Source organism: Maylandia zebra, linkage group LG11, assembly GCF_041146795.1.
Source record: "Maylandia zebra isolate NMK-2024a linkage group LG11, Mzebra_GT3a, whole genome shotgun sequence".
Lineage (NCBI taxonomy): Eukaryota > Metazoa > Chordata > Actinopteri > Cichliformes > Cichlidae > Maylandia > Maylandia zebra.
The window spans coordinates 19,656,757-19,672,059 of NC_135177.1; the positions used below are offsets into that span (position 1 = coordinate 19,656,757).

The following is a 15,303-nucleotide window of genomic DNA, read 5'->3' on the forward strand; positions in this document are numbered from 1 at the left end:
AGTATCTTATTATACAAAAACGATAAACTAAACTATGAATTAATCCGTGTTTTGCATGTTAAACAGCTAGAGTGCAGTGTGCACTCGGTGGATTGCGACCCCTGTAATGAGTGTGATAAAAGGGGAAGGAACCAAAGGCGTTGGGCTGTTTTTGAGACTACAGGCAAGTAAGATAGAGCTTTATGGAAACTAGATACATGGCTTTGCCTGTAAGAGCCCTCCCCTTGCTCGCACACATGCGCTGGCACACAGAGGCACACAGAGGTCAGAGGTCAAAGCGGCTCTCCTCTAAAGCTGGGAGGAACTACCGGCAGGTCAGGAGGGGGTCAGGTTTTGAATGGCCGCAGAGCATTAGAGGCTCATAAACAACGTGCTGGCTGCTCGGATGAAGAGAAACAGGAAGTGACGTCAGAAAACGTGGAAAAGGTTTAATTTTGCGTTATGATTTGTAACAACTCTAATACTGAGAAATTCAATCGTGATTCTGAACAAAAATCCTTGTTTAATGATCATATTATCTGTTTGCAGAGTCTGACTGGCTGTGGCAGCACAGCTACCTGCAGCCAAGCCAACACCTGAGACTAAAGCTGTGCCACAAACGCCTCGACACTTCTGTCTCCTTCCTCCAAAACAACAGAGTATACAGTTCAAAGGCTCAGTCTTTTAACCCAGATTGGGTGATACCGCCTGTCAAAAAAGACGAATAAATGACTGACATCTTTATAAACAATGTGACAAAACAAAAAGAAAAGGCCATTTTCCGTAAATGCACCAGAGGCGCTGACTTAACTTGATGTAAGAAGTCATTCTTTCCTGGTTCTATCGTTTTCTTTTAAAATAACCTGCATTTGTTGTTTCTTCTTCCTTTTTAAAATGTCAAATATATAGTCAGAGTACAAAGCAGTGCAGCAGAAGTAGCACAGACTCCCGTGAAACATCTGAGGAAGCTGGCACAGAAGCATTCAGCATTATATGATTGACTTTTTAATCTATTAATGATCCCTGTTTTGGATTACAGCCCTGACATATTCATAGACTCAAAGCTTGCATCGCTGTAAAACAAAAGACGCCCCTAATGTGTTCAGCGAGTCAGCCGTAGAGAGCAGACTTTGCCAAAAAATATGATCTGGAATCAATCAACAGTATGATCGCGGCGTTATGCTCGGACTTTATTATTCCGTAAAGACCCGTTGCTCCATTAAAGCATCAATTTCCTGTCTACGGTGGCAGTCAAAAAATAAATAAAGGCCAATAAACGTCAACGTCTGTGAACGCCGAACACCGAGCAGGCGGCTCTGAGTGTTTGTCCTGCAGCGGAACTGTGTGGTCACTGATAAATAATTAGCAGATTAACTTCCGTATATCTTCGAGCCCGAGCTGCTGCTTCCGTGTCGCGCAGGCTAGAGTTTCCCTTCCTCAGGCTGGACGCTCAATCGCTTCAGGCTGGAAACTGCGGTAAGAATGCGTGCGATCCCCGAGGAGTTAACGACGCTCATTTCAGGTAAAACTGTTGATTCATAGTTGCCTTTGGAGTAGAGGAGAGTTTATTTCCGCATTTTATAAAGACTTGTTTTACTTTAAGTCTCGTATATAACAAACTGCTTTTTAAAAAGAGGAAGCATAGTTTCCCCCCTTTTTTCTGCTATATTCACTCAAATCGACGGTTGTGCTTGCATTTCATTAAAAAAAACCCAAAAAACAACTCGCTTCATGTCTCAAACCTGAGGCATGAGCTGGACGTCAAAGCTGCAAACTGCTCCTTTGTTTATGTTGTGGATGTCCATCAGTGGTGTGGCCACTTGACTGCTATCAGCCATCAGAACATGTTAATGTTTTACCTCTTGTGCTGTTCAGATCTCGAAAACTACCTCATTGATGGGTTGAAGGCAGAAAATCTAAGCAAGAAGGCGAAAGAGAAGAGGGAAGCCTTCATCAAGAGGATAAAGGAGGTCAAGCAAGGGTATGACTCATGACTGGAACCAGCATACATCAAAATACTCCAGTTTTGATTTGCTTTGCAGGTGCATAAGTTGTTGTGATTAATTTTATTTGCTGTCTTTTTCTCCCAAACAGTTTTCCACAAGAGTTTAAGGACAAAGGTAAGTTGCCTGCCTGCTGAATAATCCTGTAGGTGTGTTTTTAAAACTGGTACCCAATGGGGGTCATGACTGACCACAAGATGTCATGACATTAATGCGAAGGCCCACAAGTCGATTACAAACTTATCCCACAAATTTGAAAAAGCAAGGGCAAAAAGAGTCGCATTTCATAATAAACTGGCCACATAACACCTCTAACACCACACAATGGCAACTTCTGTGTTACACTGTGTGCAGTTACTTCACAGCCCTCTGTGTTTACTGCAGTAGGTGGAAATGACTCTGATGACGAGGAGGAAGTTGACAGCAACAACGACGGGGGGTCGCTGCAGTCAGAGCGCACGGACAAGGATGATGATGGTTTCGAAGGTGAGCCACAAACACTTAGCAGACAAACAGAGTTGACTCGCTAACTGCTCGCAAGCTGCGGATTAGAGCACCGAAAGCTCAGTGTTGGCAGGAAAGTATACAGATCTTTGCTCTGGCTCCTTGGAGAAAGCGACTTTGAGTGGCACAATGAGTGAGACATTCCAACTGTAACTTGGCAACATACTTGGGAAGCAATTTGGGTGCACAACTGCTACTCCTACCACCTCCCTCACCCCTCCCCTTTGATGGCTAAAGCACACTTTATTGCTCTCTCAGCCACAGTCTAGGGGCTTAAAATTACTGCTGTGGCTGCAGGTTATGACACAAAAACATTCCCCGATAAACACTAGCTTTAATCCTGTTTATTCCATTATCCAAACTGTGACAGATTTTTGCATTTGCAGTTTTGTTTTTGCCCCCCCTTTTTTCCCACCACAGAGTATCAGGGAAATCCTTATGAAATGGTGATTGGGGGACTGGGTTTTATGGCCTATAAGCAGCTGCCAGTTTTATGGCTGCTCTTTCACACAATGCAACTTTGACACGGCATTTGAATATTTGAAGTTAGACAGGGCAAGGGAAACCTTCTCCAGTGAGAGTAAAATATTACTCAGAGTGGCTTTGCTATTCAATTTAATATCGGTTAAACAAATGCATGATAGCAAAGTAGCTCATAAACCTTCTGGTCATGTTTAACTTTAAGACCCCCGCCACAAAAAACAACAGTCAGTTATTAAGGATTCAGCAGCAATGATGACGGGTCACATATTTGGATTTCCTTAATTCTTTTTCCAGGTTCCCAGCAGTCCCCACCTGTGGCGGCCCAGGACCTGCCATCTGTCTTTAAAGCAGGATATCTTGAGAAGCGCAGAAAGGGTTGGTGCTCTGATTATAAGATATGTACAAGGCAGCTTTCCTAAGGGGGAAAAACTGTAAAGGAAAAGGAGGCTGCCTGGTTACTGAAATATGCAAGCTCTCAAATATCCTTGGGCCAGTGTTTTTTAAATTGGCTTTTTATCAGATGCGAACAAAAAGAAGGCTTTTTTGTTTTTTAACCTTTACAAAGAATCTTACATAATGCAAAACACCAAAAATCTGCAAAAAGTTAGTTGACTCTACTGTGTTGCACACAATACCCTAAATAAAGACTGTAATCTAATACACATTTTCTTTACAGTTCAGGTATTTCTGTCCCTTCTATATATAAAAATCACAACGCTTACAGCCATCAAAACACACTGGAAAATTCTCTGTGCATGTGGTTCTCTCCCTTCACAGATCACAGCTTTTTTGGTACTGAGTGGCAGAAGAGATGGTGTGCTCTGAGCCATCACACCTTCTACTATTACGGCAGTGAGAAAGGTACTTTCTTCATTTTTAAGTGGGTGAATAATCCCCCCCCCCCCCCCTTTTTAACAGTATTGATGCATTTATTGCATCTGCACCAATAATGATGATGCTTTAATTTTCTAAACCAGACAAGCAGCAGAAGGGTGAGTTCAGTATCGATGGGTACGGTGTCAAAATGAACAACACCTTGCGCAAGGACTCGAAGAAAGACTGCTGCTTTGAAATTTTGGCCCCAGACAAGCGCGTCTATCAGGTACGCTCATCTCTCGATGGCTGCTCGAGTTTCTTTCAGTCGTTGCCTTTTTTAAAATGCTGTTAAACTGAAATAACCAAAACCAAATACAAACTTGAGACGTGACATGTTTAAAACTTGGCACAGTGTGTCTATCCATGCACTTCAGTAAATCTTTATTTTAATGCTTTTCCATTTGACACTACTGCCTTTGCAGTAGCTCAACCCAGAGTGTTTCTAACATTCAGACTCTTCCATGTGGAACATTTTACTATGCATAAATGCAATATTATTTGCTTATGTTAATTAATATATGTAGAGCTTATTGCACATTCACATTCATTTCTCTTCCCCCTTTCATGACAGTTTTGTGCGTCATCACCGAAGGAGGCGGAAGAGTGGGTGAAACAGATAGACTTTGTTTTGAAAGGTTTGAACTTTGCCATTCATAAAAAAAAAAAAAATTTATTATGCTCTTTAAAGTTAGTAGCACCTACTGGGGAAAGAAAATCTGCATTTATGCAATAAAACTAATTTTGCTCTCCTGTTTGTAGACATGTCGGGCATCATCCCAGAAGACGACGAGGAACAGGAAATGTACGATGACGTAGGGACTATAGCTCAGCCAATCGATGAAGACATCTACGAAGAGCTTCCAGGTCTGACCATGTGTTACATGACAATGATAACCTCTATCATGTTAGAGAAGGGAACAAAGTGCGTGGATCTTGTTTGATTTGATCTGATTTTATTTTTTATATCGTTTTGTTTCTCCAGAAGAAGAAGTTCCGGCTGTAGCAAAGCCTCGTCCTCCAAAAATTGAGCCGGCAAGCAAACCTGTTCCTCCTCCTGCTGCAGGTACACAAAGCACTGACATTTGTGCTTATCTCAATCCAATGTGGTATATTTAGTGAATTAGAATGTAGGAAGTTTCTAAATAGACAGAAGAAACTTTAAATGTGATCTGCCTTTTTGTGACACGTACACACAGCAAATGAAACCTAACAGCTATGAAGAAGTGACATACGCAGAGGAAGTTCTCGTGAAGGAGTGCAACTGAAAGTTAGCACAATACTGGAAATAACTTCAGCCTAGTTGGCCAAGTTCCTTTTACAATAACTAGCATGTTATAGTTCTGTAAATAGCTGATACCTTTCCTCCAAAAACGATCTGCCTCTGTCTGCTCTGCACATTTGAGCAAACTTCCAGTTACTAACCACCAAGTCTCACCACACGACTCAGAATGGCCAGCTTTATAGACTTTAAAAACAGACTTGCTCAGAAGTGGAAACCCCAGCTGCTAAAACACTAGCTGTGTCTTGGTTTCAAACTACAAACCAGTTGAATCCAGCATACTAATGCACTGCACTACATAGTAGTTAGTTGTCATTGTACATTTTACTACTAAACACCACTATTTTCTTTTTAATTCTGAAAGCAGTGCCCAGCTTTTACATTTCTCTTTGTGCATTACTTCGTGATTAAAAAATAATGCACAAACAATACACCCCAAAATTATTATTATTTTTTTTTAATGAGAATTTATTAGGTAACTGGGACACTGCTGACCTTCTTGATTTGGTTTTTGAGCCAACCAAATTCTGCCGTAGGCTCTTGGCTGCCCCCTGTAGGTTCGGTTCAAACTAACAAGTAATTGCTGTGTGAAATCTGTACATCTAGAAGGATTACTCTGGCTAGAAAATAAAGCGCCGATCTGTCATCACCTTGCTTTTTTTTTTTTTCTTTTTCAGTTGATAAGAGCACAGACTATCAGAACTACTACCAAGGCTTGTGGGACTGTTCAGGGGACCACCCAGACGAGCTGTCCTTCAAACGTGGAGATGCCATCTACATCCTGAGTAAGGTATGGTGAGGCTAAACCCTAGATGTCAGAGCTAAACTGTGGCGATTCTTGTCTTGATGCACGATAAAGTTGGTATTACCTTAAATCCAACCACACTGCAAAAGTTTGAGAGGTTTGTAGACCGAGTGGCTGGTTTCAGACCACCTAAAGTGAGTTATTTCTAAGCTCTTAGAGGAACTGACTATTCAGATCCTTTACTGGCAGCACCTGGCCCACCGCCTAGAGGTGGAAGGCTGATGGTAAGAGGCAGACTGGGCTTGGTTCCTTCTCTGGCGCTCTAATGGGGATTAGTTGTGTCACAACGGAAACTGTTTTAGTGCTGTTGGCGGAGGCCGAGCTTAGCTGGCACACGGCGTAATTCCATCACTTCCATCTGGACTGTTTCAGCACGCTGTCGCTACTGCCATGCCAGGCAGTGAGCAGCCTTCAGCCCACACGCACCTCTCAGAAATTTCTCTCACCTCGCCAAATAGGAATGTGTGTTTTCAGGAAAACCAGGCTGGTCAGCCACTCTATTCAGAGCAGGTGAGGACGTGTAATGGACGCACAATTTCCGAGGCTTGTCAGCTAGTCATGAGCCGGAGAACTGAGAGGCAGTTCTTTACCTTTATTATGTAACTAAACAGGAGCCCCTTTGTACTTAACCGGTTCGTATGAACGCTGAATTGGATTTTGTTGTGATACATTTAACAAGATTTGTTTTGGACGCTGGACAGAAAATGAGCAGTGGAATTTTATACTCGTCGAGATGTGTGGTTTGTCTTTAAAATATATATAAATAATGTGTGAAATGTACTCCATCCAGACGGGCAATATTTCCTGTCTGGTTTGGTTTCTATGGAGCATGGAGTCAATTGAGACATTCTGTTGTCAACGGGCCAGGTTGCTTTTCAAATTCAAGTCTGCCATCTACTGGCTCTTTAAGGCAAAGAAGACTTGGGGAAACTTTGAGAGGCATGTGCTGTACATTAAACAGAGATGCACAAATAAATAAATGCAATTGTAATATGCTACATAGTCATATTATTAACTCCATGTATAGCAAGAAGCACTAGAAATTTATTTTTCACCTTTGAAATGTGTAAATAATTTTTAAAGCCCTTCTCAATTTTATATTGAACATGATGTCAATGTAAAATTCAAGACAAATTCACCTTATTATCACGTTTAGGAGACTAGGACCAGAAAATTGCTCTCTCTCTCTCGCTCTCTTTTAAATACACTACAATAAAACTAAATAATGAATTATCAGGACTGTTGGTTTTCTTTTCACCAAATCAATAGATTGTTCCTTCAACACTAATGGAGGGACACAAATGCACAAAGCAGACAGACTGTCCAATCCTCATTGACCAAATGCCTGTTTATGACTTCTCCTTGGTGTGTAGAAAAGGCCCAAGAATCAAGTTGCCCTTTCACTTAGACTGGGAGTGCCATTAGCTAAAACCTTGGTGTTGGGGGTTGTGGCCTGCTGCGAGGGCAATGACCATAAAACCTGTCTGGACTGCAGCAGCCAGCTGCAGCTAAATGGACAGCCGACTCCCCCCCCCCCCCCCCCCCCCCCCCCCTCCACCATTCCCTCTTCCACTGTTCTCCTTCCTCCAATGTGTCCCTCCCCCATTCTGCAGACCAGAAATAGCTGTAGTGTTACAGCTGGGAGACCCCCCAGTCAGGAGGACCTGGGAGCTTATTATAAGGCCCGACTAAGGGCGATTGTGTTGACCGGATATGCTGCACACCTCGTCGCCCCCAACACACACCCAGCCTCCCATTAGTAACAAACTGACTGAGAGATGCAAGGTCTCTCTGCTTAAAATGCCACAACGCCTGCACAGCGTTTTATCCTATCACTGTTTTACACTTTGTGTTTTAACTAATGCACCGGGACTCTTTCATTTGGTGAAAGTAATCAAATTACAGGACTGTTGTTTTGACTAGCCGAGGGTATTTGTGTTGATGTGTGTTGTTGCAGTGTGTGGTGTCATTAGTCATCCACAGCTCTACATATTTGTTCTCATGTTGCGTCCAGCACTTACTAAAGCATGACTTATTTGTCAGCCGGCCAACGACACAATGAGGTGTTGCTGTTTTCAAAGGCTGGTGGCAGGAAGTCTTAATGTGGACGCACACTCCTTTACACACACCTCATGTCAAGCTGCTATATTAGCCTCCAGGGGCTTGTGATGAAATGACATTTTAGGAAAGTGGATTTAACATTTTCTGTTTGTCTGTGGTGGCTATGTAAACATTATTATTATTATTATTATTTTTATTATTATTTAAATTTAGTGTTAATAATTCAGATGTTTCGAATAGCTTCCTACAGCATTATATCGATTTGGCTGATACAGATACTGAAACGGTGTGTCAAGCCTGTCTTTATCTGATGTGATAAATGGCCCGTCACCAGAGACCTGTCAGTGTCAGCCCTCACTATAGTGAGAATAATCCCCCTCTGTCTAATACTACCATATAATCGCTTACATCCATTGCTCTGTCTTGGGAATAAGTGGACACAGATGTGGCCCTTCACTGTCCCCGAGTTCTGGCTTGGATGTGAAACGTTGTCCAGGTTCGTCTTCCTTCAGCCTTGTCAGAACGTGATCTCCGGTCTTGATTCATGCGCAGGGAAGACTTTGATGTAAGGTCAAAGAGAAAGGGGGGGGGTGAGAGAGAAAGAAGGGGAGAGAGTGAGTTATTGTCGTCTTGTCTCAGATCTCTCCTCGCAGTGTCCTCCTCACATCTCAGCATGCTGACAGCCATTTGGAGCTATTACTTGTCACGCTTTGACAGATTTATGTGCGATGTGCTTTATGCACACTGAGCTTTTTGTGTGGAGTGGAGGGAAACGTGCAGTCTCAAAACTGACACCAGGTAAAGAGGCAGAACGGAAGGCAAGGAGGTGTACAGGTGTTGATGGGAGATAAGTACTGTAGAGTGGACGGAAAACAGCCGAAAGAAAGAAGGCGTCATTTGTTCTTCTGTTTTTATCAATTTTGATTTCAGCAGAATATTATCAGCTAGGATGAAGGAGCACTAACACACTCTTCTTTTTCCTTCCTTGTTTCTGCTTCTCTTTGTGCTTCCAGGAGTATCAGAACTTTGGCTGGTGGGTTGGAGAGAAGAATGGAGTTATAGGTATTGTTCCCAAAGACTATCTGCTGGAGCTGTATGCTATTTAAATGCACCTGGTGTAAACTGCTAACATCTTGTGGCTTTCTAATTGCTCGTTCCAAATGCTCAAAAGTTATAACTGAAAAACTAGTAATTATAAATATGGTAAAATATTGTGGGGTTTTTTTGTATTGAATTTCTTTTTGAAGAACATTCCCTGTGATACGCATTGTAAGAGACTGATATAAGGATTTAACTTTTTTAATTTGACTGATACATGTAGGGTTTTCTGCACTTTGCACTGCTTTCTTTGTTATTTATTCTGTATTGGGTTTTTTTTTTTAAAAACAGTGTGATCTCACTTGCTGCTTTTGGCAAATTTTGAATTTTGCAACTGGCGAAATAAATAAAAATGTAAACACATGACGTTTGGACCTCCCCTGTGTGTGGGTTTTTTTTCTTTCCCTAAAAGTCCACAAGGTGGCAGTAGAGAGTTTTGGAGTGTCAGTTTATCTTTAACAAAGACACTGATAGAAGAGTCTACACATCTGTATCTTCTTTCTTGTCTTAGAACCCAGTTCTTGACATAAAGTTTAAATAATTAATATTATCAAACAGAAGAAATATTTGGTTCTTGAGGCTTTGTGTCATTTTCTGATGGGGAGAAATATTTATAAAATATTTATACTTTATATGCACTAAGTGCATCTATGAATACTAATCTACCCTGAATAATAAATCACATTATTTGTTTTCTGTAATGCTGTGCGGTTAGGTCAAAGGCGATATTTAAACCTGGGTATACACTAAAGACGTGTATAGGGTCTCCTGGTTACAAAAATATTTATTTATTTTAAAATGACTTTATTCATCTGCTCAGCACTTTTTGCTCCAATCTTCAAAGGGACACTTTTTATTTTATGGCACCTGAGAGACTTGCCTGGGCAGAGGATCGCAGCGTGGCAGATGGTTGCTCGTGCTGCATGCCTGAGTGAAATGGTTGAGGTGCACTAATAAGACAGCCACCCACACAGATCGTATGGATGCTTATCGCCCTCTGAGGGGCTGTTTGACAGCAGGCGAGGTGGTTGCGGCTGGGCATATCCCTCTGAGGTTACATACGTACTGTACATATCTTTTTACAGTCTCCTCACTGAATGAAATACCAAAGCTATGTTTTTATATATGCTCATTTTTGGTTTGATACAGACAAAGATTCCTTGTCAAGGTTTCTCAAGGTTGTGAGAAAATGGGCAGGGAAAATGCATTCATTAACCGATAACTCACTGCATCGTTCCCTTCATCTTCCCTCTATTTTTTCTCCCTTTTCTGTGTCTCTCTATTTTGTTCTTCTTGAGTGATGAGCTCGTCCTCTGTCCTCTGGGTGACATTCAAAGACAACATAAATCCTGCCCTTTATGGTATAGTGCAGCGATAAAGCTTCTCTACTAATTGGCGATGTAATGAATTACCATAATGAGTTATTGAATATAGAGAGGAAATGCTTTTGTCTTAGGGCAGAGAAAGAATGCATAATCAAATAATGCAATATTCTGCCATATAGATGTCCAAAATTGTGATGACAATGCTCTGAAACGCTTCCATCAGGTTTTGGGCTTGTTGCTAAATTATGGGCTATAATGGCTAAACAAAAATATTTCCTTAGTGCTGACATAGCGTTCGTTTTAATGTTTGGCAATGGGTTAAGTTGCCAAAGGCAAGTAAGGCTAAATGTTGCCTCTCATTTTTATGTGCCAATAAAGGATTTCCTTAATGGATGTCAACCCCCCCCCCCCCCCCCCCCCCCCACGTCTCCTGTTAGATTTGGACAGCCATATCCTCAGAATATACAGGGTCTTTTATTGCAATTTAACATCAAGATATAATGTTTCAAAGATAAATGTCACCATGCTATTAATCTGCCGGGCACTAAATTACACTAATGATACCAGAATATCACTAATTAATACTTTTAACCATAAAGCGACAATTCTGCCAGCCAAATGTGTATAGATTGAGCTGTTGAGTAATAATAAATAAAACTGGATTTACAGAGAAAGATGATGGAAATATAAAACGCATTTCCCTTCAGGTAAAAACACATTTGTAGTCATTTTCTGCTGATAATGACTGAGAGTTCAAAGAAGTTAATTCTGTTACAGGTGACAGTGTATTTTTTTTCCCCCCAGTAAGACTTCTTTTGATGCTACTGCTCTCATAATTCGTGCCATGTGCAAACATAAATAACTCAGAAGAATAACGGTACACTAATATAACCCGCTCATCTTTGTTGATTATTATTATGCATCAGGCTTGTTGAGAAGGCTAAAGGCTTGATCTATACCACTTTGGAGAGGTAATTTTGATCAAGCTGTCAGCTGCTTCTTCTGCTCTTTAACCAGGTCACAGAGCAGTAGATCACAGCTTCATAGAGAGTTTCTGTCAGGCATAACAGAGTGTTATTTATGTGGTATCCCCTGGCATTTTGCAGGAAATGTATTACATCTCCAACTGGCCCTATGTCAGCATTCCATTAAAGCTTCTTTTCCTCAGTCTAAATCTTAAAATCTGAAATAGACACACTTTAAAGGTAAGTCACTCTTAATTGAGGTCAGTTTCTGTGAACATAACTCATAGCAGCTGACAAATTAAGGTTTTTTCCGCTGGCTCGTGACACTGTGGGACGATATGGTGTATTCAAAGTGAATGCTAATGACAATCACAGCAGGAAAACTCATATTTCTGGAAATTTGAAGCTTCGATTTTTTAAAAATTTATTTTAGTGGTTTTTTGATATCTACCATCTAATGTTATGAGCTGCAGAACAGGGTTAGCGGTGGGGCACTAAATATAGGTCTAGACAGGTCATTTATTAGAAGCACCACGCCCACTTTTCTCACATGTTATAGGTGTCTGCTCTCTCTTCGCGTTAATAGCCTTCTGGGTGCTGCAGACAGCGATGTCGAAAGAGGACTTGTATATTTCTGGAGCGGGTGACAGATGTGGCTCCAACGTCCGAAAGTCACATTTCCTGGCCTCAAAAACCTCACCATCAACCCCCTACTTGATACTATGATTAGCACCATCACATCTAAGCTGGTGTTTTCACTAATGAAGCTGTTAATGGTGTGGTGATGATTGTCAGCCCTCTCATTTACTGTATACATCAACGTTTCAAGCAGTTCGTGTTTCAAGGGTGTGGAGTCCAGGCTGTCAGGCAGGTTAGAGCTATGTGCTGACATGTCACTCAAAATAAATCAGGCTTATCAAAGTGACAGGTGTTTGTCCACCTGCTATAAACATCTCCCACACCTCGCTCCTGCTCCATCTCTTCATAGATTATTTATAATGCTGCAGCCTCCATAGCCCAGCCCTGTTTACTCTCTTGTTGTGGCTCTAATATCAGGTCGGTGCTCTGCTGCTGATTTACTATACTAGTTAGCGAGGTGAGTAATGACCCGGGATGGTTTGGGAGGATAGTTTGTAATCAAAGGAGGTCAGAGATGCAAGCGATGTTCTAACTGTAATTACAGCCCTGTGTACCCCTTTCACCCACATACACTGCAGCTGTCTGCCTCTCAGTGCTGCGTAAAAGAATCACCCCCCATCTCTTGCCAGCTCCTCTTTTACTGCCCTGAGTTAGATGCCCCTGGTTGTAATGACCCCACCTTTAAGTTGAGGTCCCATCTCAGTGTCAGGTCTTTATATAGCAGCAGTTTTCAAGACAGCCCTCCAGCAGTGGAAGTGAAGGCGTGAGGTTTGAATTACAAGAGCTTGCTGAGCTAACTGAGGCACTGGATAGCAGATTGTTGCCATCACTCCCATTTAGTGTCAGCTTTGGCATGTATCCAGGCTCGGGTCCTGCCAAGCTAACCTGAACTCATTTAGTGCCCAAAGTACACACAGAGGTATTCATCATTACACTGTGACAAGACCACATCTTCATAAGTAAGAACACTGCGGTAAGATTCACATTCAGATTGATTGATTCAGACATTTTAAGTTATTCAGTTTTACTGCTTTATATTTTTTGTATTCTTCTCGTCTCATCCTATTTATAATACAGTACGTATTATATAGAGGAAAATAAAGAGGCAATGAGATAAAATGTTATGGTGCCATTCATCCTCATATCCACATTATGAGGAAAACCCATGCACTACAAGGAGAATGTCTACAGGTGCATGACCTATCTGCTGTGAGGCAACTGAGCTAACCAGCCGGCACGATAAACAACTTAAATATGGTAATGTACTTTCAATTAATTCAATGTCCTCTCCATAGCTTCCACCTACAGGTCACATGATGCCCCCAAAACCATCCTGCTGAAGAGGGCCAGAAGTTCTAACTTCACAAAGCTAGACAGTAGAGCTATGACACTGTGTCATTACATTGTTTGCATATACTGCTCCCAAAGGTCAAGAACAAGCATCCACGCTCCAGTGGCGGTGTATATTTAACATCCAGAGTGTTGGTAACTTTTAAGTAAGACTTTATGTGTGTTAACCACGTCTGCACAACTTCAGACTTCCTGGTGTGACAGTCCATATCATTTTACGTGCATATTAATGAATTTGACATAGGTCTATTAAGGGTACCATGAATAATAATCATTCAAATTTAGGATACTCATTACATATGTATTACATGAGTAGCAGGTGGGGTAATTTGAGTAATTTGTGGCTATATGCAGATATTGGGATGATGGACGGTGTCTGAAGAAGACAAGCTGAGCCGGTCAGTGGATCTACTGCAGAGTAAGGAGAATTTAGGCTCATCATAAAAGATTTCTCCTTGCCTCTTATTTCACTTGGACATTTTTATGTTTTTTTTATTTTCTACCTCATTGCAGCCGTGAGCTGCCTGCTGATTTACACACACTGCCAGTGAAGCTCAGAGGCCCCGAGAGATGGTGCCCTCTACCCCTCCGTTTTTCCCCCTTCTTTCTCCACCCTATGTCGTCTTCTCACTGCCACCACTGGCAGTTTCTCTGTTCCCTGAAATGGGTCTGACCAAAGAGCTCCCCCTCTACTCATACCTCATCCCTAACAAGACATTTCGTCTGGAGGGTTTGCTATTTACACATGATCTTGTGACACACAAAAGGCTCTGTTCCCCTGTGCCAAGATGCGAATGCATGCAAAAATGTACTACACATCTCCCTCTCTTTCTGTCTTCATCTATCGGTTGAGCTATTGGTCAACCTATGTACTAACAATCATTACACAAGGACTTTTGATTTGATTTGATTTGATATACCTTTATTAGTCCCACAAGGGGAAATTTCATAAGGCTGCCGACCTATTGCACGCAATGGCGGCTTCTATATTTTTTGCAGTTTAAAGAATTTGTACTTCCAATAACACAGCAAACCTGCAGCTGGTGGCTTTGGAGGCTGTTTGTATGGGAAACAGTACAAAACAACCTGTTCCTATGCCAATGAAATGATCACAAGTTTACACGACTATGAACTGTAATAAAAAAAGAAAGAAAAAAAAAGACTAAAAATATTTAGTTTCTTGTCATTTCAATTTAAGGAGTTACCTACTAAATTATCATCTATTCATTTTTTTTTACCTAATTCTAAGTCAAAGTTAACAATTTAGAAAACTCAGTCAAAGCATTTTATTTTAATATGGATTCATGCATACTTTATAAAAAATGTTATCAAATTTAGATTTAGCAGTTAATCTAAGATGCATGTTTTTGCACCGAGGGAGGACACCTATGTAGGCGCAGGGAGAACATGCAAACTCCACACAGGAAGGCCCCACCAGGGGAACAATGCCCTTCCACCAGTGTGTGAATGTGAGAGTGAATGAATAGTGGAATTGTACAGCGCTTTGAGGTTCTCAAAAAGCGCTATATTCTCATGCTATGCTAACATTAAAAAAACAATAGATGCCAAAAGAATAAAGACCCCTGTTTGTACAACCTGCAGGCATATGTTCCTTTCTATAAAACGAAGGGATTATTTCATTGATTAATGAACATTTGTGATTATATATGATCAAACACATTTGCTCTTTTAAGACAAAGTCCCTCCTTGTCATACATCTGTTTTTAAGATGCACAAACCAAAGGAAACACATCTAATTTTACACACCATATTATTTGAGGAAATTACCCAGCAATGATCTCATCTTTTTTTCCCTCCCTCAAGCCAATGCGCTCAAGGCAGAGGAGCTAGTTTCATGCTGATCAGCTCTGATTCTAGGGGATGGGAAGCTGGTGCATGCCTTGGTACAGTGATCACGTCGGTTCCCTGTAATTGC

At 41.3% G+C, this 15,303-nt stretch overlaps 1 protein-coding gene across 1 annotated transcript; it reads left to right on the plus strand.

The window, feature by feature from the left end:
- Positions 1 to 1,335: 1,335 nt before the first annotated feature.
- Positions 1,336 to 9,454, plus strand: skap2 (src kinase associated phosphoprotein 2). The gene is made up of 12 exons (XM_004541479.6): positions 1,336 to 1,501; positions 1,855 to 1,960; positions 2,074 to 2,099; positions 2,367 to 2,468; positions 3,264 to 3,344; positions 3,747 to 3,830; positions 3,947 to 4,071; positions 4,417 to 4,480; positions 4,605 to 4,709; positions 4,828 to 4,908; positions 5,802 to 5,914; positions 9,004 to 9,454. The coding sequence occupies exons 1-12, from the start codon at positions 1,462 to 1,464 to the stop codon at positions 9,094 to 9,096; spliced, it is 1,020 nt and encodes a 339-aa protein (XP_004541536.1). The 5' UTR covers positions 1,336 to 1,461; the 3' UTR covers positions 9,097 to 9,454.
- Positions 9,455 to 15,303: the final 5,849 nt, after the last annotated feature.

What these genes read in the sequence shown, in the direction of transcription:
- skap2 (XM_004541479.6), top strand. Translation starts at nt 1,462, where the DNA reads ATGCGTGCGATCCCCGAGGAGTTAACGACGCTCATTTCAG. An exon ending in GTTAACGACGCTCATTTCAG is followed by an intron (nt 1,502 to 1,854) that starts GTAAAACTGTTG and finishes TGTGCTGTTCAG; the next exon opens with ATCTCGAAAACTACCTCATT. An exon ending in CAGACAAGCGCGTCTATCAG is followed by an intron (nt 4,072 to 4,416) that starts GTACGCTCATCT and finishes CTTTCATGACAG; the next exon opens with TTTTGTGCGTCATCACCGAA.